General features: G+C 35.5%; 2 protein-coding genes and 1 long non-coding RNA gene across 5 annotated transcripts; 1 reads left to right on the top strand and 2 right to left on the bottom strand.

Moving 5' to 3' along the window:
* Positions 1-2,190: 2,190 nt before the first annotated feature.
* LOC111440940 lies at positions 2,191-3,069 on the bottom strand. The gene is made up of 2 exons (XR_002710056.1): positions 2,772-3,069; positions 2,191-2,581 (listed from the first exon to the last, which is right to left on the bottom strand). It is a non-coding gene; the product is annotated as an uncharacterized LOC111440940 (long non-coding RNA).
* A 4,598-nt stretch (positions 3,070-7,667) lies between these two features.
* On the top strand, positions 7,668-11,513 carry LOC111440938 (zinc finger BED domain-containing protein DAYSLEEPER-like). Of its 2 annotated transcripts, none has more exons than XM_023077774.1 (2): positions 7,668-7,824; positions 9,082-11,513. In XM_023077774.1, exon 2 carries the CDS (start codon positions 9,103-9,105, stop codon positions 11,242-11,244), a length of 2,142 nt encoding a protein of 713 aa, XP_022933542.1. In that variant the 5' UTR covers positions 7,668-7,824; positions 9,082-9,102; the 3' UTR covers positions 11,245-11,513. The 2 variants fall into 2 exon arrangements, with proteins under 2 accessions (XP_022933542.1, XP_022933541.1); XM_023077773.1 differs by lacking the exon at positions 7,668-7,824 and adding an exon at positions 8,411-8,557.
* Positions 11,514-11,930: 417 nt separating this feature from the next.
* On the bottom strand, positions 11,931-15,885 carry LOC111440937 (probable galactinol--sucrose galactosyltransferase 6). Of its 2 annotated transcripts, none has more exons than XM_023077771.1 (6): positions 15,740-15,885; positions 15,576-15,631; positions 14,060-15,453; positions 13,740-13,949; positions 12,995-13,129; positions 11,931-12,771 (listed from the first exon to the last, which is right to left on the bottom strand). In XM_023077771.1, exons 1-6 carry the CDS (start codon positions 15,876-15,878, stop codon positions 12,153-12,155), a joined length of 2,553 nt encoding a protein of 850 aa, XP_022933539.1. In that variant the 5' UTR covers positions 15,879-15,885; the 3' UTR covers positions 11,931-12,152. The 2 variants fall into 2 exon arrangements, with proteins under 2 accessions (XP_022933539.1, XP_022933540.1); XM_023077772.1 differs by having other exon boundaries at positions 15,576-15,624; positions 15,740-15,850.
* Positions 15,886-22,977: the final 7,092 nt, after the last annotated feature.

The following is a 22,977-nucleotide window of genomic DNA, read 5'->3' as shown; positions in this document are numbered from 1 at the left end:
CCCCCCCCCCCCCTCATATTCTCCTACATTTCTGTGAAAAATGCCTCTAAACTTGTCACTATCTCACCCCCCCTTCCTTTTTTCTTTTTACCCTCCTATCATCTCCCTCTACAATTCAACCATGAAATGGGTAATTTTGGAGAATGCAAATATACCCCATTTTCATATCCTTGTTCAACACAATTGAGCTCGACCAACTGGTCCGGTTTGATTCGGGTCGGTTCAAGGGTGAAGGAATTGGCTTAAAAGTGGTGGCATTTGAATAAGGCAGTAACCCAGCGCTGGCGCAGGAGGAGAATTGTAAATTTATACACTTTGTTTGGGAAATATTTTTCTTGGAATTTGGTATTTTTGTACTCCCACATCAAGTACATATACGGTCTTGGTTTCTAGTTATTCCTTCGGTTTTAAAATTTAAAAATAAAAGTAATATCGTGGGATTCATATTTTCGCCAATTATATTAATATATTATTATATTATATTTTGTTGATTGGACAATTGAGTTGGGTCTGTTCTTCATTCTCTTTCTTCTTCTCCACAGTTGAGTGTTCTTGCAAATTTTGGAACACATCAGAAACAACGAAGATTTTGTTTCAGATCTTAAAGAGAATATGGTTGAATGGTTTCTCTCTGTTTGGCTGCTGGGAAATCATCATAGAAAATGTGGGTTGGCCGAGAAAATTGGAAAGAATTGTCGTTGACAGAGTGAACTGGGGCAGCCAGTGATGGTCCTCCAATAAATTGGGTTAAATATTCTGTTATTCGCTTGTAATAATGCTATTGAGTAAGGACTGAATTGGAATTTTTACAATGTTGAGGACATAATTGAAATAATCATACTTAACGAAAAATATAAATTTATTTTGTTCTCGTAACTGAAAAAAAATGGGATTATGCATGAACATCGAGGAATTTTGTGATTAAAAAACCGTAATTTGGTTGGCTAATCTCAATTTTGGAAATTATAATCTCACAAAGCACAAGAAATCTTCACCCTTTTCCCAACACCAAAACCATATTGAGACAAACAAATAATCCAAACCCTGTTTTTGATTTGGATCATAAAATCAGACAAAAATAGTCCCTTTTTCCCAACATAACCATGTTTAAAAGCAACCAACATTGCCACTAAATTCATAAATTATTAAACTAATTAATTTTAAAACACTCTTTATGCTAAATATATATATATATGGTCACCTGTCATCTTTCATGCCTCTCCGGAAAGCTAAAGGTGCCGACAGATCGAGAACATACAAGAATCCAAAGGAAAAAAAATAAATTAATGACGATAATCAAGGAGGTATTTTAATGAACCATATAGTGTGACAACGAATCATAGATCATGGATTGGAAATTGACAACACTATGTTATATTATAAGTTATGGAAGAAAAAAGAAAAAAGAAAAAAGAAAAAAGAAAGCTTATGATAAAGAGAAATAATTAAATTAAAGGTAGATCCAAGTGAATCCATGACCTGTAAATGGGTATGGGGTATATTAATTACAAGAGTTGAAGCCCCTGTGACTCTGTGAGAACACCACCAACCCCATGAACCCAATCCCATCTGTCTATCTAAACTTATTAAAATACCGAAACCTTTTTGTTTTTATTTTCATTCATTACAAACAAAAATATTTTTTAATAAACTTTATGCTATTAATATAACAGTTTGCAGTAAATACTTACTGGACATTCAAAAGCTTTTCGTGATCAAATTCGTAGCGCTGCAGGGTTTTACCCTTTGCTTCACGGGATGCTTATGAGGTAAGTTATTTAAGATCACATTTTTGAATACTTACTGGTTTTTAATTTTCTTCGATATTTTTACAAAATTTACACAATACTGAGATTAAAATTGAAACAACCAAAGTCAAAAACCCACATAATTTAATTAACATTTGAATTCTCTTACTCGAATAGACTAATTTCTGAGAATTTGATGTTTAGAATGTCAAACAAGCTAGGTATTTAATCATTGAATACAAATGGAAAATTGTAGAAATTCTAAGGAGGGTGATGAACAAGGCATATGATATGAAATTTTGTATATAAAATTTAAATCTCCAACTAGTAATTGCCCAATTTCTCATAATTATATCCCAATTTCATGTCAAAAAGGACCAATGCATTAATGAAGAACTAAAGGAACAAAAGAGAGAGAAATTCAGGGTGTGATAGGCGAAGATGAGAAGAACAAAAGGGTTTGTATTGTATGGCCTGAATTGATGGAAAGTTTTGAGGCAAAAACGAGCCGATTAAAGGCCCTTCAGTTATGCAGTCAAAATACTCTTAAAACACAGCATTGAATAGAATGAGAATAATTTCATACTTCACATTTACTCTGCTACTCAGATTAATCCTTCTCCAATAATTCAAGCCACCAACTCTTAGAAAAAAAACGATGGAATGAAATCTATGGCTGCAGTGAAGACAGATAAAACTGTTGGTTGATCCACGGGCACAGTAAAAGTACAGATCCATAGGCTCTGAAAGCCGCTTCAATTATATATAATAATAATCATATTCATCATCCGAAACCATTGCTTCAAACAAACCTCACACAAATCTGTTTTTGCCTGCTATGGAACATACACAGGGGTCACACCAAACTAATAATAATACTAATAATACACAAAAAGTAAAATTAAATAAACGAAAGCGGTGTTTGAATCCAGATATCAATGGAGAAGAACAATAGCGATTAAATCAAAATGAACCTAAAATGTGATCTAATGAAAATTGTAAGAAAGAGTTGAGGAACGTTACCGAGGGCGATGGAGGATTGATTGCGGAGGCGGAGTTTGGTTGGCCCTGTGTGTATCTTCCCACAGCTTTATTGAACCGCAAAAGAAAATGATGAACAATAGCGCGATTTTAAGAGAGAGAGAGGAGCGAATCGGGCTCAAGAAGATGCAGTTCAAGAAAGCTGTGGAAGAATACGAACAGAGCCATGGGAACAAAATTAGGGCATCAAACCCTAGAACCAGAAAACGGGAGAGGAGCGAGAAAGAGAGAGTTAGGTTTTGGGGGAAGACGAAGGGCTTCCTATTTATAAGGGGAATAAGAGCGGTTTGCGGTCTGGTTTTTTTTTTTTTTTTTCCTTTCCTTTCTTCTTCTAACTCATCAATCCCGAGAAGAATATTGGGCCTAATTCTGGAGGATTACTCAGCTTTTTTTCTTTTATTATTATTTTAATTTTTTAATTTTTGGATCGGGTTTTTATTTTATTTTATTTTATTTTTTTATTTTTCTGGTTGCCGGCTGGCTAACTGTTATGTTGAGCTGGCTAGTTTCGCGGGTAGTGAGCGATATTTTTAATATGGAATTTCATTTTAAAAAATGAATAAAAATCTCACCAAATTCACGTGGAACGACGTAGTTTGTTGTAGTATATCATAATTAAACGTGCGGCTGAGATGGCAGTTTTCCGGATCTAACGGTAGCGGTTGGCGTTGTGGGGACAGGGCGCTCGGTCCCACGATAGATCTGTCCGTTTCGATATTTAAAGTCTACCTTCACGCTCTCTTTTCAGCGCGTCGATACACCACCTGAGATTGAGAGATGGCCTTAATGACCATCATGATTTCATGTGCTTGCTCGTTTATATATATATATATATATATATATATATATATATCACTGTGATTGGGCTTCCATATTTTTTTTTAAATACTTTTTAATTTTTTAATTATTTTATAAGAGATTAATATATTAAATTATCAAGATTGGAATAAAATCCACTCTACAAATTTTAGAGACCAAAACTCTCTATCCTTAAAAGTAATCAAAACTTTATTTAAATTTTAAATTCAATAATGTAGGAATAATTCATACAAAATGTTTGAACCTATATGTACTTTGATAGGAATTAATAATTTAGGCAAATGTATACTCTGTTTAATTTAGTTATTTTTTTAATTTAATAATTTCAATTACACTTTTTTCATTACCAAATATTAAAAATATAGATTTATATTGACTTACACATGTCAGAAGTTTATTTTACATGACGTCTATGTAAATAACAGGTATATGAATTAATCGAAACTATCTCTATAATGAGAGTGATCAAGATAAAAACTTATAAAATAAATTAATGTTACTATACGTTAATTGTCGATGACTTAATCATTAAAATTGTCTTCTAAAAAACTTTTCATAAGTTATGTGAGTGAGAATTAAACCATCATTTATCCCTGTAGAGTGGGGAGTGCGCGTGATTGATGAATGAGGAGAAGCAGGGGTGGGGGAGTAAATACGGAAAAATAAAGGGATGAAAGTGAAAATGAAAGGGGAGTGGTGGAGGGAATCACATGGGGTCGACCCCACAGTGGGAACATGTGTGCGTGTGACAGTACACCCCCGTCTTTCCAGGAACGGAGCTCTCTTTGTCGCTCTTCGGACCACTTATATAAATTAATCATCATTTTTCAAATAATACAAACCAAACAAATATTACTTTATAAACATTACATACTAACAAAGCCACCACCTATTATCGTATCAATTATCTTCATCTTCGGTATATATATATATTATTTTTTAATTTTCTATCTATGAATTATAAATTTATAATTTTATTTTAAGTCGAATATGGTTCAATAATTAAGATATAAATTATTGTTAAGGAGATGGTTCACTCTTAATAATATTTAAAAAATTCAAAATAAAAATATAAAAAATAAAAAGTTGAATAAATAGAACACAACATTACTAACCAAATAAATAAAAGCTCGCAATTTATTAAAAAAAAAAAGTGTCACAAATTCATTATAATAACCAATTATATCAAATTGACAGATGCCATTATTTGGTGCCATGTGATCAAATCAAATTAATGAACCTCACTAAAATTAATACTTACCATTAGAACTAAATTATTAATTTGACCATTTGAGACCAATTTATTTTCCTTTTATAAAAATAAATAAATATATATATATATATATATATTTATTTATTTATTTATTAATGATGGATGCCCAATTGTAATTAATACTTCTCTACGACAGGATCACATTACTTACTTTTTATTTTTAAAAGCGAAAATTTATCTCCACAAATCAACACGAGTCAAACATTTTTATGTCTCCACTTATATGCATCATACAAATTTTTAAAGAGATAATCCAACATAGTATTACTCCAAACAAAATGCTTAATTTTTCTAATCATCTTATCGTTAAGATCGCTTTCATTCTGATGTGATATCGGTTCATTCATCCCCTTCTTTATTCCAGCATCCCATCATTAGACATCCTTAAATAATCTTCCATCTCATCACTTTTGTGGTTATTTTTTGTATCATGGAAATTATAGTTTTGTAAAAATGAGAAAACAAATAATAAAAAGGTGAAAGAGAAAGATGAAAGAAACGTTAAAAGGTTAGTGGTGGGATTGCATTAAAATTAAATTAGGTGGCAGCTGGTAGCTGGCCAACACTAACTTAGTCCACTCTAATATTGTGTGTAGCTAATCGCATGCCTTTGTAAATGTTTTGTTTGATTTGATGTCACCGCCATTATTCAACTCCCCCCTTTCTTTTTCCTTTTAATAATGGACCCCTTTAATTTATAACCAAATAATTAAAATAATAATATTAATAATAATAATTTTTTTTTTTTAAAAAAAGCTTTCTTTCCTTGGAGTGGTTGGTGATGGACATGGACAGCTAATAACTCTTCCATCCCACCTTATTAATCTTTTTTTTTTCAATTTAAACTAATTAATATTCACCCTTCATTTCCATTTTCTTTTTCACTTTTTTCACATGCATCAAATCATTCCATTTTTTTTGGCACCTTATCTTCGTAATAATTGCGTCATTACGAAAAAAAACCAAATTAATAATTATATTAATTAAAATTTTAAATTATCATAAACCTATCAATTTATTTCTCTATTATATTTCATTAAAAAATAATTAGTTCACTCGCGAATTTCAATTAAAATTATTTTTGGATACGATGCAGGTCAATTATCATAAATTAGAATAAACATTGGGAAAAAAGAAAGAATTATGGAGTACAATAAAATTTCAAATTTTGTTAATATGAAGATATTATTATAATGCAAATATATATTTATTTATTTTATCGAAGACACATCAGCAAATCTCTAGGAATATAGAGGAATAGGCGTTTTTTTTTTTTTTTTTTAATTATTTCATTTATTGATTTCAATTTCGTGCTCAGTACATTTAATAAAATAGGCTACATTGTGCTGTCCAAAAACGAAAAAAATCCTAACGTTTGACTTTTTCCACGACAAAATTAATTAAGCTGATGCTTTTTTGGTCGTTGGGAAAATTAAAACTCTTCGAGAAATATAATCTCTGTTTGGGGAGTAATTTGCGTCATAATACAAATTTTTTATTTGAATTATTTCTCATAAACGAAATGAAATTAAAAGTTATAAACAAATTAAATTTAAAATATTTATGCAAGTATTTTTTAATAGAGAAAGGGTAAGAAGAGAAGAGAGGTGATTGGAGGGTTGTGGGTGCGCACGTGTGAAAGTGTGGGGACGGCTGCATGGAAATGCATGTATGTATATATATAATTATACATCACTGACACTGTCTACCCAACACACATGCATAACAACTGTTGAATTATTTTTATATTTAACCAATAAAAAGAAAAAAAAATAAAATTAAAAATTAAAAAAAAAAAGAAGAAAAAATCCCTTTTTTCTCGGCTTTCTTTTTGGTTCTTGACAAAATGAGGTCACGACGCCCATGGAGGACACACACTCTTCAGCTTTAATTTTGAATGGATATCATAGTGCTCTCTGCGGCTGCTGACAATTAATTCATTCCATGTTTATTTTATATACATATACCAAGACTATACTAGTGTCGGGCCAGCTCGTAGCATCGTCATAAATAAGCTACGACGACACATAGCATATACCGCTCTAAGCTATCCTAACGTGTTACACTAGGTATCTTATATCGTTGCATAATGTCTCGTCATGGCTAACACAAGTTTAGTAAAGTTACAAATACTTGGACCAAAACGTTATAGAAATTTGATTCCAACGGTAATAAAATACAAAAAAATGCTCTGAATTTTGATATCGCTTCTCTCTCCTATTTCCTCCATGTATGGTCCTAATCGTCTACCATCGCCGTCGCCATCTATCATCGTTGTCTCTGCAGTGAGTCACCGACGTTATTGTCGTCTTCCCTTCTTTTTACTCTTCTATCTACTTACTATTTATCTGAAATTTTGATTTTGATTTTTTTTAATACGAGAAGAATGGGAGAAGGAAGAAATGCACAGAGAAGAAGAGCAGAAGACTCGGATCGGTTCGGTTCTAAATCGGGCCCAGCCCAAGTTGAGCCCACTTATATGTAGTCCATAATATTTGGTGGGCCTCTGTGTTTATGGACCCTGAGGTAGAGAGTTGTGGGCTTTCTGGTCCAGTTAGGAAAAAGATGGCCCAAAAATCAATTAATATCAACAATATTTTATTAAAAAAGAAAAATAGAATAATTAAAATAAGGCCAATGGACCTGCCGCGAAGTCCAGTACCCAAAAGAAGGAAAAAAAAAAAAAAAACCCAAAATTAAAAAAAAGAAAGAAAAGAAGGAAAGTCTTCCCCGAATCCTTATCTACGAAACTGAGTCCCTCTGCTAAAAACTAAGGTCCAATTAGCTTTCTCGGGTTAGTTTTGAAGCCCAATCTCCGATTCTCCTCTCTCTCTATTTCGGTGCTTATTTCCAGGCTCCATCGCTTGCCGGACCGGAAAGTCAAGCCAGGGCTAGACCAGACCAGCTCGGGTCTCTGTTCGTGGATCTCATTCGAAACCACGGGTAAAATCCGAGCTCTTTTTCTGACGATTTTGAAATCGATGAAGATTTTTCCTGTTTTCCTTGACTGTATTCACTTTCAGTTTGATGGAATTTCGTCTTCTGGAGTTGTTGGTTTCTGAATTGTGCTGTGTTGTTTTGTTTTTGTTTCTGGTGATTTCGGGATGGGAAATTTAGGTGAAAGTCTTCGTTTCTTCTTCTGTTATTTGTTGGACTGGAAATGAGGTTTTGTTTTCGATAATTCTGTGTTCAAAATTCAGTGTTTGGTGGGTTTTTCCATTAAAACCTGGGTAGCTGGGCTTGAAATGCCCAAATCTTCTTCAAACCCTAGATCTGAAAACTCGTCTCTTTCGACTACTACTTCCTAGCCCATCTTAGATATATTTTTTTTTATTACCCATTTTAGCCTCACGGTTCCTCCATGTGGACTACCGTGATTCGGGTGAAATCGCTCAAGTCTGAATTGTGAAAGTGGCTCTAGGTGGGCCGAATGTCTTTTCATAATAATTTGACCCGGTTTTCTTTAGTGGGCCCGGGCTAAGCCCATTATTCGGGTTGGAGTTGGGATTTGTTTCTTGTTCAACCTTTTTTTTTTCTAAAGACCTCTCTCTCTCTCTCAAGCCGCCTCTAAAACTGAGCTGCCGGTTGGGCTTTGGGGACTTTCACAAATCTGATTGATATGACTATAGAGACGGATCTTCTTCGGTTCCCTATGCTTTCTGGGTTTGGGAAAATGGTATTTTTGCCTTTACTCTTGTTTTTTTGGGTTCGAGTCCGACTTACTAATGTACCCATTCAATTCTGCCCGCGCTTGTTTCGTTCGGACCTGGGTTCGAATCCGACTTCCTAACGTGACAAATGGGCACATGGTTTATTTTGTTGGCGTCTCGATTGATTTCATTTGCTTTGTCTATTGAAATAGCGTATTATTCCACTCGCTCAGACTTCAGAGTGGGATTCTATCGATTATGCCTTCGATGCTTCATTGGCTATGTCTAGTTTATATTGTTCTTACCACCCTATTTAATTCATTTGATAAGGGTAATGTAATAATAAACGGGTTGGAGGGAATGCATTGTGCTCACCTACTTAGATACGAGTTTTCTTGGCAAACAAATTTTGTTGGCCATGCAATTTGATCCATGACTCGTGTTAAACATATATGGTATCATTTTAACTTGGTCAAATACCCATATTTCTGCTTTAAGAATGAGTGCATTCGATGTTTGTTGATTTATTTATTTTTACTTTGCTGCACAGGAAATTATCTTCCCATACGAAATGGCAACTCCTGATGAAGAAAACATGGCAACTCCGGGCAAAGAGATCGTGTTGGTTCATCATGATGAAGACCATAATATGACAACTCCAAATGGTGAAAACATGATGACTCATGAAGATGAATTAATGGAGACTCCTGATACAGATAAGCTGGGATCACCAGATGAACCTAATGAACTCGCTTTAGTCGAAGTACAGCCTAACAAGAGGAGGAAGAAGAAGTCTATTGTCTGGGAACACTTCACTATAGAGTCTGTGAGTGCTGATTGCAGGCGGGCGTACTGTAAACAATGCAAGCAAAGCTTTGCATATAGTACAGGATCGAAAGTTGCGGGCACTAGCCATTTGAAGAGGCACATTGCTAAAGGAACTTGTACTGCACTTTTGCGTGGTCAGGATAAGAATCAGTTGGTGGCTACATATACCCCACCTTCAAAAGGGACTGTTAGTGATACACCAAAAAGACGGTATCGAACTTCTAGCTCGCCTTATGTTATGTTTGATCAGGATCGTTGCCGTCAAGACATTGCCCGGATGGTCATCATGCATGACTATCCACTTCATATGGTTGAGGATTCTGGATTTGTATCATTTGTCAAAAACCTTCAGCCTCGATTCAACATGTTGAGCTTCAACACTGTTCAAGGGGATTGTGTTGGAACTTATTTAATGGAGAAACAAAATCTAAGTAAGTTTATAGAAGCTATCCCGGGACGTATATGCCTTACCCTTGACATGTGGAGCTCTAGTCGATCAGTAGGTTACGTGTTTATTATGGGTAGTTTTATTGACAGTGAATGGAAGTTGCATAGACGGGTTTTGAATGTTGTAATGGAACAATATCCAGAATCACCTAATGCACTTAGCCATGCCGTTGCTGTATGTCTCTCTGATTGGAGATTAGATGGGAAGTTATTCTCTCTTACGTTTAATCTGCAGAATGAAGCTGCCCTTGACAATCTCAGGCTCCTAGTTGCCATTAAGAACCCCCTTATTCTCAATGGTCAATTTTTGGTTGGAAGTTGTATTGCCTGGACTTTAAGCGACATTGCAAAAGATGTATTAGATGCAGGAGAAAATACAATAAGGAAAATTCGGGATAGCGTGAAATACGTGACAACCTCTGATTCTCACGAGGAAAAGTTTTTAGAGCTAAGGCAACAACTTCAAGTGCCAAGTGAGAGAAATCTCTCCCTTGATGATCAAATGCAATGGAATACAACCTATCATATGTTGGTGGCTGCTTCAGAGATGAAAGAAGTATTTTCTTGCTTGGGTACCTCTGATCCTGATTATAAGGAAGCTCCATCAATGGAAGATTGGAAGTTGGTTGAAATTCTCTGCACATACCTGAAACTTCTTTTTGATGCAGCAAACATCCTTACCACCACAACTCACCCAACTGCTATTACCGTCTTTCATGAAGTGTGGAGAATTCATTCGGAGTTGTCTCGGGCAGTAACGAGTGAGGATCCCTTCATAAGCAACCTTAGTAAAAGGATGCTAGAAAAGTTTGATAAATATTGGAAAGATTGTAGCTTAGTCTTGGCAGCTGCTGTAGTGATGGATCCACGGTTCAAGATGAAGCTTGTTGAGTTTAGTTTCACCAAAGTCTATGGTGAAGAAGCTCCTGCATACATTAAGGTTGTTGATGATGGAATTCATGAGCTCTTTGATGAGTATGTGGCACTGCCTCTACCCTTAACCCCAACCTATGCCGAAGATGGAGGTGCTGATGGTAACATGAAGGCAGAAGATTCCCAGGGAAATCTTCTGTCAGACAATGGATTTACAGATTTTGATGTCTACATCATGGAGACGACTAGCCATCAAACGAAATCAGAGCTCGATCGGTATTTGGAAGATTCTTTGTTACCCCGTGTGCAAGACTTTGATCTATTGGGATGGTGGAAATTGAACAAGTTCAAGTATCCTACTCTTTCAAAGATGGCTCGTGATATCTTGTCTATTCCAGTTTCTTCACTTCCTCCCGACTCGATATTTATAACCAAAAGGAAGAAATTGGATCCGTATCGAAGCTCCTTGCGTCCCGAGACGGTGGAAGCGATGATATGTTCCAAGGACTGGATGCAGTCTGGATTAACTGAAGTGTCTAATGCCCTGGTAAGAATGGAATATTAGTCTTTGTTTAGTTAGTTCTGTTTAGCTTTTGTTCATAAGTTGCTATGTGACATCTCTCTTTAGGTTCTACTTTGGTATTAGGTTAACAGTTCTTGTACCATTTAAGGCAATTGTAATTCATCCTTGAAACTAGATTCTAGAAAATAGTTTTAACTCTGTGATCATATGTACTACTTTCTAGGAATCGTTCGATACACCTTGTTCAAGAATTGCCGTAAATTATTGAGCTAATGTTGTCTTATATGTATATCACATGCTTCATACATTTCTCATTTGGCGTCTCATGGAATTCATCTGTCGAACTACGGGACATGGAGTTAAAAAAAAAAAAAAAGACATTTTTACATATTGACCTCCATAATTATGATATTATATTATTACATCTCATCATGGTCTAGGATGAATTTAGTTGATCTTTTTTTGGAGGAACAAATGATGATACAGAAAACCTATCACATCAGTTCGACGATGACTCGCCGCCGTTCACGGACTAGCTGTACCCACACCTACCTTTTCTTTTTTTGGATCAATATAAGCAATAACTCAAGAATCCCATCGTTTGAGGCACTAGAAAAGTTCTCCATGTTAGATTATCTTTAGGTCATGTTTGCTATTAATAAAAAATGTGGCCCATGGATAAAGAGAGAGCAATTAAGAAAACTAGTTCACTTAAATTGTATTCAATCAGTAACTTAATATTTCTGTTATTTTAAGGAAGAAGGTTCCCAAAGTTGTCTAATTATTGATAAAATAACATAAGAAAGTTATTTAGATTCCATACGGCACCAAATATTTCACGACTCCATCCCAAAACAGAGGCAGACGGCAGAGCTTTGTCATGGTCGAAAGGAATCCTATAACCGGCTGCCAATGGTACGATCGGTAACAAAACAACACACCGAAAATATTCATAACTCTATTTTAACGTCGTGGACTTTGAGTTCGCCTTCAGGCATTTTGTCAATTCCGAAAGTCACCAAACCGGACTCAGAATCATAACCAAATTCAACAACGCTTGAATCCACCGTGCACCGCCGTGGCTTTGCCGACGAGTACGCTCCAAACCGCCCACGCCCTTTCACTTCCAAGTGAACAATTCCGCCGTCAACATCCTCAGCCCCACCTTTTACTTCGTATTTCAACCCTTCAATTGCACCACCGGCGTTGAACATATCAATGAGTCCAATGGGAGCGAAACTGAAGCCAGGGGCCAAAAGTTTGATCGGAGTAATGGTGAAGATGTCAAACTCAAGGACTTTAAGAGAAACGGGGAGTGCTGAATTGTAAGGTAGATTGACGAGGTCACCGGAGCGGTAGCAGTAGAAGGCGCAGTCGCCATTCCAGCCCGGATCCGCTGCGGCTTCAGAAATGTGATGAACATCACGTCCTTTGACGTAACCAGAGATGGCGTCGGAGTTGGTGTCGTGGAAAGTGTTCCTTCTTTCTTGGCTGTTCCAGGCGGCCCCTTGGCAATTGTAGATGCCGATGACGCCAGTGTGCTTGTTCAAATTCCATATCTTTAGCAAGCTGAGAGTGGTACGAAATTCCAAAGTCAAATTCTGGTGAGAAAATGCCGCAAACTATTGAATGATATCCCTACTTTTTTTTTCTTTTAATACATTCTAAAGCCGCCAACATCATTATCTCGAAGGCATAAAAACAGCCACGAAACTCCATGAAATTGTGGGTTCCATTCCCATAAAGTGAAGGGGGAAAGAGAGGAAGTCAAATCCAAAACAAAAACACTCACCTAACGCCGTCTCGTGCTGGATCTGAGAATAAACAGTCCCTCGTTGGCCGCCCGGGCAAGCGCGCTCTGAGCACCGAGCCATCAGGCAACACTAGTTTCTTTAGAAGCTCGAAATTGTGCTTCCCCGGGGCATCACTGATGGCAAAAAGAAAGTAATATCAAGATTAACATGTTTGAAAGTGTAAATTCGATCCTAAACTTTATAGTTTTGCACCAAGTTCAAATAGTTACCTAAGCTTTTTTATTTTTGGTTTTTTTCAACAAATGCATAGTCAAACTTTGACAAATGAAGAATATAATAGATGCTTCATCGATTCTGCCTTATCAATAATGCTACCTCAAATTTTATATGTTAGTGTCTAACATCTCTAAACTTTATTAAAGAATGTAATAGATTCGACATGATAAAACTCCCCAAAAGATTGTCTAACTTTACCACTTAAATGGTCCTTGTGTTTAATATAGATATGATTCCTATTATTAACTCATATTGGTTAGCTCAACTCGAGCACTTTTAAGCAGGGATCCTTTTCTAGATTAAAATTTTGACAAGATTATAATGATTTAACAAATTGTAAAGCATGTTTTGGCTTAACCAGTGAGACACCAGCTTCACTACATGGATCTCCTCAAAACCTAAGAAATTTATGAACTCATGAAAAGAATTTGCGGCAGAAAGAAAGTATACTTAACTTCAAATCTCAACAAATTGAACAAATTGACCAAAGACGAGTGATGGTCTAACCTGACATAAACAGGGCCACCGCTAATGGCCCTAGCGGAAGCGTGGTACTCGGCGGCGGGATGAAGGGAATGGAACATGTCCCAATCAGGCTGCATAATCTCCCCAAGAAAAACGCTGTTGTAAGCCACTGCTGCGATGTGGATCGTATGTGACACCGGATCTCGGGGGTAGAAGTCATCGGAAGCTCTTACAACCGCCGTCTGTTTCGCACTGAAATTAAACGCAACCACAAACCAAAGACGTTTCACTACATTTTGCCCAATTCCTGAGCAAATCAAAACAAAATTTCAACAAGAAATTGTGAGTTTCTGTTTACTAACCAGTAAAGTGCATCTGTATTGTGGCTCATACACGCAATGATGTCGTTGTCTGCAAAATTTTTGGCCACCGACGCGTCCAGAGCCTGGTGATACTGCCGAGTCAACTCGACTCGACCGCCGAACCCAGCGCCTAGAGTCTCCAATATGCACTGTACGTCCACTTTGACTCCGTCGATTCCGGCGGAGGCGAGATAACTATGAAGTTCATTGTAAAATTTGAAAATGTTCTTAGGATTCACCAATCCCAGTCCTTGCAGAGCCAATGCGTCGTTCTTCCATGTTGGCTCATTCTCGGTAACGCCCTTCGATACCTTTGGATACTGCATCAACGATCCGTAGTCCTCCATATCCTTCACGCCTGTGCGAAGTCCTCCCCAATACCCAGTAATCGCGTGCCATACGTACACATACTTCAGTCCGTACTTGTTCTTGGCGATCTTCGCGATGTTCTTGATCCCTTCCGTCGGATTCTCCTTGTTCTGGAACTTCGAGTTCTCTCTGATTCCCGTCAGTCTCTGCAATGGCGGCTGCTTCGGCTTTGTTTCCCCTTCTTCCTCGTTCTCCTCCTGCGGATCACCGCCCACCGATTGCCAACCGTCGTCGATAATGACGAACTTCGGCGGCGTATCGCTGGAGGAGAGAGACTCCAGTCCCGCTTCGACGCCGTCTTGAGTAACCTCCTGGTAGAAGGCGTCCCATGTACACCAACCGAAATAGTCAACTATTGCAGGCAGTTTCTTCTCTTGCCGCAATCGAAAAGTCTTGAGGTGGAGTTTAACGGCTCTGACCGCGTCGGCGATCGCGTCAAACGGATCGGTTCCGGCGTGGATGAACAATGCGTGCGTAAACGACGACGCTTTGGTGTCTGCATCACCACTTTCTAGGCAAAGCTCGAGCTCGTCCTGTCCGTTGCCTTGAAGACAGGCTCTGAACGAACCTTCGATCAGAGGGAGAAAAACTGTGTATATGATCTGATTCTCTTCGTTTCCATCGTCCGATTCAAGGTGGGACCCATCCTTCGTCTCCAGTAACAGAAATTGCGTCTCTAATGGAATCTCCTTCCCTTTGTCGCCCATTTTCTGGGCCATCCACCACAACTTGAACCGGAAACATGCCATGAACCGGACATCCCGTAAGGTTCCCAACGGAACCACCTGACGACTCTGCTCCTCCTCAAAAACCGCCCCAAGGAATACTCCTTCCACCGGTCCAGACGACGAACCGGACGTCGCGATTACATTATCCGGTACTCCCGTCAGGATCGTCCGGTCTTTCACGATGAGCTTCCGGTCGGAGATCCGGATAGCCGGTTTGATCGTCATTACTCCTGTTAATAAATCTCCTTCTAGTTCTTTTCCGTTTGAGTTTCTAGTTTGATTATTCGCCTCGCGTTTCTACATTTTCAGATTTGTACCGTCCAATATCAGATTACAGATCGTATGAGAAATCCGAAAATAGAGACTTAAATTCGTTTATCCATATCCAAATTAGTTCAGAGTTCATTTAATTAGTTTACCTTGAATGCTTCCACCGACAATCGCCGGCGCCTCGAAGATGTGCAAATTCTAAGATATGAAAACAAACGGGAAAATCATTATCAGTTTGAGAGAAACACGATTTTCTCCGGAAACAAACATCGAAACAAACAGAAACAGAAGAAAATGACGGAAAATATAATACCAGAAGAAGAGTCGTTCTTCCTTACTCTCAGCAGACTGAAATCAGAAGAAATCAACGACGGGAATGCAGATAAACGAAAGAAACGAGACGTATTTATAGTGAGAAATGGCGAATTAAACAACGAACGATTTAACACCATGGCTAGCGACGTCCTTCTTGTTCTAAACCTTTTCGTCTTCCAATGAGCTTACGTTTATTCTTTTTTACAGAATCATCCAACGGCACACAAATATCCGCCCTGGTTAATCGGTCACTTCAACGGCCGATGAGGAAGCCACGTTGATCCATGTTTCTCCAATAGAAGATCTGGATCCTTTAGAACACAATCCGCTAAAGTCACAGGGGGTTCACAGGTATTTCCGTCAAACCATACCCGAATCACGACACGTGGATTAAGCTAAGAACGTGGGATTCTGAATTTAACTAACGGCCTCTCACACGTGTTACTATGTGCTTGGTTGAGCCAATTAGTGTATTTTACTGTCGTGTTAATCGTTATCCATGTGCAATAATTAAATGTGCTGACCTGTCTCCACATACTCAAATTTTGTCGTCTTTTTTTGACAAAATTATGACCGTAGATCGTATTGTCATTCGTGATTACCACGTCACAGGTCATATAAGATATTTTACTCATCAGAAAATTTTCTTTAAAACTAATTTAAATTTCAAACAAAAATAACTCCAAAATAATTTCAAACAAAAATACGTAAATTATTTTTTAAATAACATGAAAGACAAATTTAATTATATATTTGATTAAGAGATTATAAATTTGAATTTATTATCTAAATAAAAAAAAATTAAAGTGGAAAGTAAAAAAAAAAATGTAATAATTTTTTAAAAAATATTCCAAAAAACAGGCCGACACCAAACTTTGTCACATATGTCGTAGTTTCTATGGGAGTATACGAGTTGGGGTAATTATCAAATTAAAAAATAGCCATTGTTTTTTCCTTTATTTTCATCTAAGCAACAGAAAAGTGACTGTGACATTTAACAAACCAATAAAATATTTTCATATAATAAGGTGAAATTTTTCTAATTTTTATATATAATAAGGTGAAAATGCATATGACTAAGCAGCCACGGTTTATGAGCCAAATGGCCACTACCTAATTTATAAAATTCATGCGTGGTCCATGCACGTGGTTGCTCACACGTGCACGGCTAATTGTGGTTGGAAAATTTTATACTTATTTTAATTTTTTAAATATTGAATACTAGTTATGCTAGTGCATATTTGCACAATAAGACTAAACTGAAGAGTTTATTTTATAGAGTTGCAAATTATTGAACATTTAAAATAATTTTAAATTAATGGGTGACTATATGATTGTGATGTATGTTTTATATAAAATGTTTTTGGTCTCTTTCGATGTCGGCTGGATAATAAAATTATTTATAGACAGTAAAAAAAGTGGACGATTGGGTTTATAATATTAATAATTGTCCAAATCAAAATCACTTGGATACCTTCCAACAAAATTATGAATGATTGATTTTTTTAATGCAAACCAAAATTCAATTTTAATTCGTAGAGTAAGTGATGATTAACTTAAGCGAAAAATTATCAAATTATAAACTCGAGTTGTTAATTGAAAACTATAGATTAAAAAAATATTTAACAATTTAAGTGAAAATTGGTCACGTTTTAAATATTAAATCCGAATAATTTAAATATATTTTTTTTATTATTATTTATTTATTGAGATTACGATTTTATTTTTAAATGCAACTTTTTTATTATTAAAAAATTATTGAAAAAATTAAAATTTCCCTTTTTGTCCCCGTGTTTTCCATATAATTATTTTTTTTTTTAAAGGAAGATTTATATTTTTAAGTAAAGGAATAATATGAAAAGTCGTTTCATTTAACTAAAAAACGTAAACTGTCGTGTCAATAAAAGAGATTTTTTAATAACTTGTTTGAAAAAACTACAGCTAAATCATGAATTTTATGAAAGTTTTTTAAATTCTTTATTTTTTATTATTGTTCGTTAATTCTTTTTTTTTTTTCTCAACTTTTTTTTTCACTTTTCTATTTTTTTAATGTTTTTTTATTCCTTTTTAAATATGATTTATTTTCTTTCAATTATTTGTGTTTAACATTATTTTCCTTTATTTTATAACTCTTTCTTCTATTATTTGTATTTTGTCTTTGGTTTTATTATTTCATTTTTAGTTATTTATTTTTTATTTTATTTCCAATATATAATTTTTTTTTATCTATAAAATATTTAATATATAATAGAAACGAAAGAAGAACACGATAAATTATAATAGATATATTTTAGGTTGGAAAAAGTGGAATAAATGAATTATATTTAATTTTTTAAATATAACATGCCATCTAATTATTTGCTATTACAAGTCTGTACAGTTTTATTTAAATTATTTATTTAATAATAATTATTAATATTCATGGTTAAATAAATTCAATACTCTAAAATTTAAGGTAGGTTGTTTATAATATACTTAAATTTACAGTTATTTAATAATTTTGACTTAATAAAAATAATCTAACTAACATTAATTAAATAATTTTATAGAAGTAATTATTAAAATTAAATAAAAATATTATTTATTTATTTATATGAAATTCTAATATTATTTTATTCACATAGTTATTTAATTCTAGATTTTAATGATGGGAAGCATATTATGGGAATATACTTTTTACCATTTATGTATATTTAGTATTAATTTTTAGGTTTATCGTGTTGTTATATGTTTTAAATTTACATATAGTTTTATTTAAAAATAAAATAAAACCGATACTCTTATTTTCTTATACCTATGAAATATAAGATTAAATCTCATATATCTATGACACGTATTTTATGTTAGTTGAATTATATTATTGTGAAAAATGTTTTTAAATTTCATTGTATCAATCAATATAAATAAATATTTATAAATTTGACTAACAAATATTTACTTTTGAGAAAATATCATTCACTCACCTAATCTCTCTGAAAAAATTCAATGGTTAGGTAACAGTAATTTTCAGTACTTTACTTTTTCTTTTTCACTAGGGAATAGTTAAAACAGAAATTTTTTGAAGGATGGTTGAACTTGGAAGCGAAGAAAAGCCGACGGTAAGGGGCAAGGCTAAGCCAATGGTGATGGAACGGTGACGTTTCTTGGGTTAAAGGGAGTTGGTCCGTCCGCGGTTAAAAAAAATGTTCAAAGTGTGGGTCCCACCCTCAGACAAGTGGGTGACAAGTGGTTAACAGTGAGTGAATTACTCAACCATTTTTTTTGAAAAAGTAAAAAGTACTTTCCGTCTTAGACTTTATATTGCGGACCATCGTACCTTTCTTAAGACTCGGTTGTCGGGTAGTGGGCTGAAAAAGCTAACAAAAAAGGCCCACTACTCAACCCTGGGCCCTCCAGCCCATTATCACACTTTTGGTGGCGGCCGTCGGCCGCGAAGTCTCCGGCGGGGACCTTTTATTTGCTGCCCAAAAGTCTTTTGTGCCGATGGGAATCCACCATAATCGTGAGTCATCCAACAGGTATGTCTATGTCTGTTCAAATTGGGTTGAATAATTTTTTGGACCAAGTTGAGTTGAGTTAATTGGACTGGTAATTCAATCATCTATTTTCGGGTTTAATGTTTTTTAGAAAAATTTTAAACGACAAAGATTGTTGTTATTGCATATTCAAGAAAGACAACTTTCGACCGGTTGGGTGGATGCTGATGACTAGACTATAGACATATGCGATTGGATTGCTGTTGTAAGTGAATTTGCTTACCTCACAAACCGAAGATATAGTGGGAAGATATGACTTGCGATTTTGCAAAGGGGTGCGATAGTAGGCAACAAGACAACTTTTATATATATATATATATATATATTTTCAGTTCGGATTGGGACAAATCGACCTTAAGTATACTAAACTTGCACTAGACTCAACCCATTTGTTCCCTATAAAACAAAATCTATCCTTACCTCGTAACCTATCTAATCCAACTCAACACTGATACTTTAGGTTTGGTCGGTTTGAGTTGTCTATTTCATTGTACATCCTTAATTTGTACTTTACTAATATATGTATAAAAAAAAAAAATATATATATATATATATATATATACACGTATATTGATAGTCAGACTTTTTTTTAATATTTTTCTATAAAAAGTTAAATTTTCAAAATTTTATGGATAAAAATTATGGTAATAATTTTTTAAAATTTTTTTTATAAAAAAGTTATATTAATATATATATATTTTAAATTTAAAAATATTTTTAAAACACGTGACAATGACCAAATTGAACCGAAGTATATCAATTGTATTCCCCGCCATCTGGCCATTCGGACGCGTTTTGGCGCGAAATTTCGGGTTTTCATTCTTTTCTTCTTCCCATTTCAACTGAGTAATCTTCTTTTATCCACCGTTCTTCACTTCGCAGCAATGTCCGTTATCTGAAACCGTGTCGAAGAAATTAATACGCTGAATTGTTTCTGGAGTTAAAGCAAACAGCCACTTGTCTACTCAACTCATTTACAACTCCAACAGGTTTCTAATACTAATCATACTTCAATCGAGGCCGTAGCGCAATCTTAGACATAGCAATGTAAGGATTACTTCGATTCATACTTTTCATTGGTTGACTGCTTTCTTCGAGTTACTGAGTTGCACTTCTTTTTTCTTCTTATTTAAACTCGGTTCAGCTGTTTATCGAGACTGCGAGTATCATGTAGTTGATTGAACTATAATTTTTGGGCCTATTACTTGCTTGCTTTCAATAGGCTGATTCCCTGGAAGCGTTCCTCTGTTAAGGAATAAGTGAATTGAATGGGTGGTTTATCTTGCGCCTTCCATTATCATTTTAGGGCATCTTCTAAAGTATGAACAAACACTATGAACACATTGCACCGTACTTTGTTCAATATATTGTATCATTAATCATAAAGCAGGTTCACAATATCTCCTCCGCTAGTTTTGTCCAAGGTATTCATTGATCTGTTTCTATTGCTTGTTTTAACTGTTTCTATTGCCTTGAACACAATGGAATTCTTCAGCAATGAAAATAGGATTTTCCCATATGATGCATGCCAAAGGTCATTTAAATCTGTCTTAGAAGAAGTCCAATTAGAGCTAGAAAAAGTGTCTGCTAATTATGATGATGTTATGTATAGTTTGAGGAAAATTTTCTGATTTTTAAGATCTGTCTGAAAGTGTAAGTGCTGATTTGCCTATTCAGCATCATTTGTATTATGCTATCCTTCACTTGATGAAGGCAGTCACCAACCAGTTAGAACCTGCTATATTAGGATCCCTTTGTAACATTCCAAGCACACCGCTAGCAGATATTGTTCGCTTTAGTCCGTTATGTATTGTTGTCAGCTTCACAGTTTTAAAATGCGTTTGTTAGGGAGAGGTTTCTACACCCTTATAAGAAATGCTTCGTTTCTTTTTCCAACTGGTATAGGATCTCACAATTTTGTAATAATCCAAGCTCACTGCTAGCAAATATTGTCCGTTTTGGCCCGTTACGTATCGCCGTAAGCCTTATGGTTTTAAAATGCATCTACTAGAGAGAGGTTAAACACCCTTATAAGAAATGTTTTTTTCCATTCTCCAACCGACGTTGCATCCCACGCTTATCATATTTAATTGGACTTCAAGGAAATAGACAGAGTCCAATCAGTCGATCACATTAGCTATGCACAAGTTCTTGGTAATATCTCACATGGATAAGGTATCACCTATCTTTTATTCAGTTGTAATGTACGCTTTAGTTGCAGTACGGTTTTCTTTGACAATATGTTTTGACAGATTGCATCCTAAAGGAAATGCACGAACATTTTGAAATTGGATTTTCTTCATTTATACCTCCAGATAATCTTCTTGCAGCTATTGAATTCTGTATAAAAACAGTGTTCAAATAGGCTAGAGATATGGATTGCAATAGCAAAGGGTTTGATGGAGAGCAGGAATTTTTTCCCGTTGAAAACCAAGTCAGAGACGGCAGGGGTGAATGGCATATGCCATCTCCTCTCCTAATCCTTTTGTTGTATGCTCTTTTAAAAACTTGTGTGGCTGTCCAAGTTTGGACGCCGTTTTATACTTCTGTGAACACATTGCAGCTTGAGGATTCCTTGAGTATCAGTTTCACCGAGGATTTGGCTTCTTTGTTAAGCAGATGCCTCAATCAAAACTTCAAAAGAGAGAGTTTGTAATAGCCAACTCTACCGCCAGCAGAAATTGTCTGTTCACAGTTTTAAAACGCGTCTGTTAAGGATAGGTTTTCGTACTCCTATAAAGAGTGTTTGTTTGCCTGTCAAACCGACTTGAGATCGCACAGTAATGGGCTTGAACTGTTGTATGGTTGCAGCTTGTTGGCTGTTGAACAATGCCCTGCAATAAAAGGAGGTGCCAATCCTCCCTTTTGTCACAGGGTGAGTGCAACATCCATCTGGAGTAAGAAAGATGAGCTCAACAAGAACTAGCATAGGACTAGAGTGGGCATGGCCCGGGCATTCGAACCAACACAAGCCTTGATCATTGACAAGTAGGTAATGATTCAGAGGACAGACAGGGCACCCAAACTCCTAAAGGCCAAATCTAATGGCAAAAGCACACACAAACCTAAGCAATTTTGTAAATGGATTGCCTTCCGCAGTTAGCATTCGCTTGGTATAATAGCTGCTGACATAATTATCCTGTCTTTTACGGCATGCTTGGTAATTATTTACTACATGTTTAGTGTTTGACCCCGCATTCTGGCCTTCTTCTCCGCAGATAATGAATGTACAGAACAAAATTAATTTTATAGTACCATTTCTGTGCCTCTCTTGTTAATTAATTGGTTTTTGTAATGAAACTTAATTAATTACTCAATCAACCAAGTTTTAGCCTCAAGATTCAAATGAAAATTAAATTTGATCCCCTATTTATTAATTTACCAAAATCTAATGATGAATTAAATAAAAAATTAGTAAATTTGAATTGTCATAGGGCGGGACGGGGTAGAAATAGCTTTTCGATCTCCATTCCCGCCCGCCCGCCATTTTTAAAATTTTTGTTTCTACGAAATTCTTCATTAAATTTTACGAAGATCGGAGAGAAGTCGATAGCAATATCATTATGATATCTTAAATATGACATTAATAAGAGTGTTGATGGTAAAAATTTATAAATATAAGAAACTGTGCAGGTTCAGTGTCGTTTCTACTTCAATTGCGTGTTTGCCTAATTTAGTCGGTCATTGGACTATAGTTTTT

Source organism: Cucurbita moschata, unplaced genomic scaffold, assembly GCF_002738365.1.
Source record: "Cucurbita moschata cultivar Rifu unplaced genomic scaffold, Cmos_1.0 Cmo_Scf00003, whole genome shotgun sequence".
NCBI classification, from domain to species: Eukaryota; Viridiplantae; Streptophyta; class Magnoliopsida; order Cucurbitales; family Cucurbitaceae; genus Cucurbita; species Cucurbita moschata.
The sequence above is the reverse complement of the archived record's forward strand: the minus strand, read 5'-3'. Positions and strand labels throughout refer to the sequence as shown.

Excerpts from the sequence above, each read along its gene's own strand:
- LOC111440938 (XM_023077773.1), top strand. The coding sequence starts at position 8,501 with ATGACTATAGAGACGGATCTTCTTCGGTTCCCTATGCTTTCTGGGTTT. Across the intron at positions 8,558-9,081 it reads TTTCTGGGTTTGGGAAAATG|GAAATTATCTTCCCATACGA; the intron begins GTATTTTTGCCT and ends TTTGCTGCACAG.
- LOC111440937 (XM_023077771.1), bottom strand. The coding sequence starts at position 15,878 with ATGGTGTTAAATCGTTCGTTGTTTAATTCGCCATTTCTCACTATAAAT. Across the intron at positions 15,632-15,739 it reads GAAGAACGACTCTTCTTCTG|ATCTTAGAATTTGCACATCT; the intron begins GTATTATATTTT and ends GTTTGTTTTCAT. Across the intron at positions 13,950-14,059 it reads AATACAGATGCACTTTACTG|TGCGAAACAGACGGCGGTTG; the intron begins GTTAGTAAACAG and ends GTTTAATTTCAG.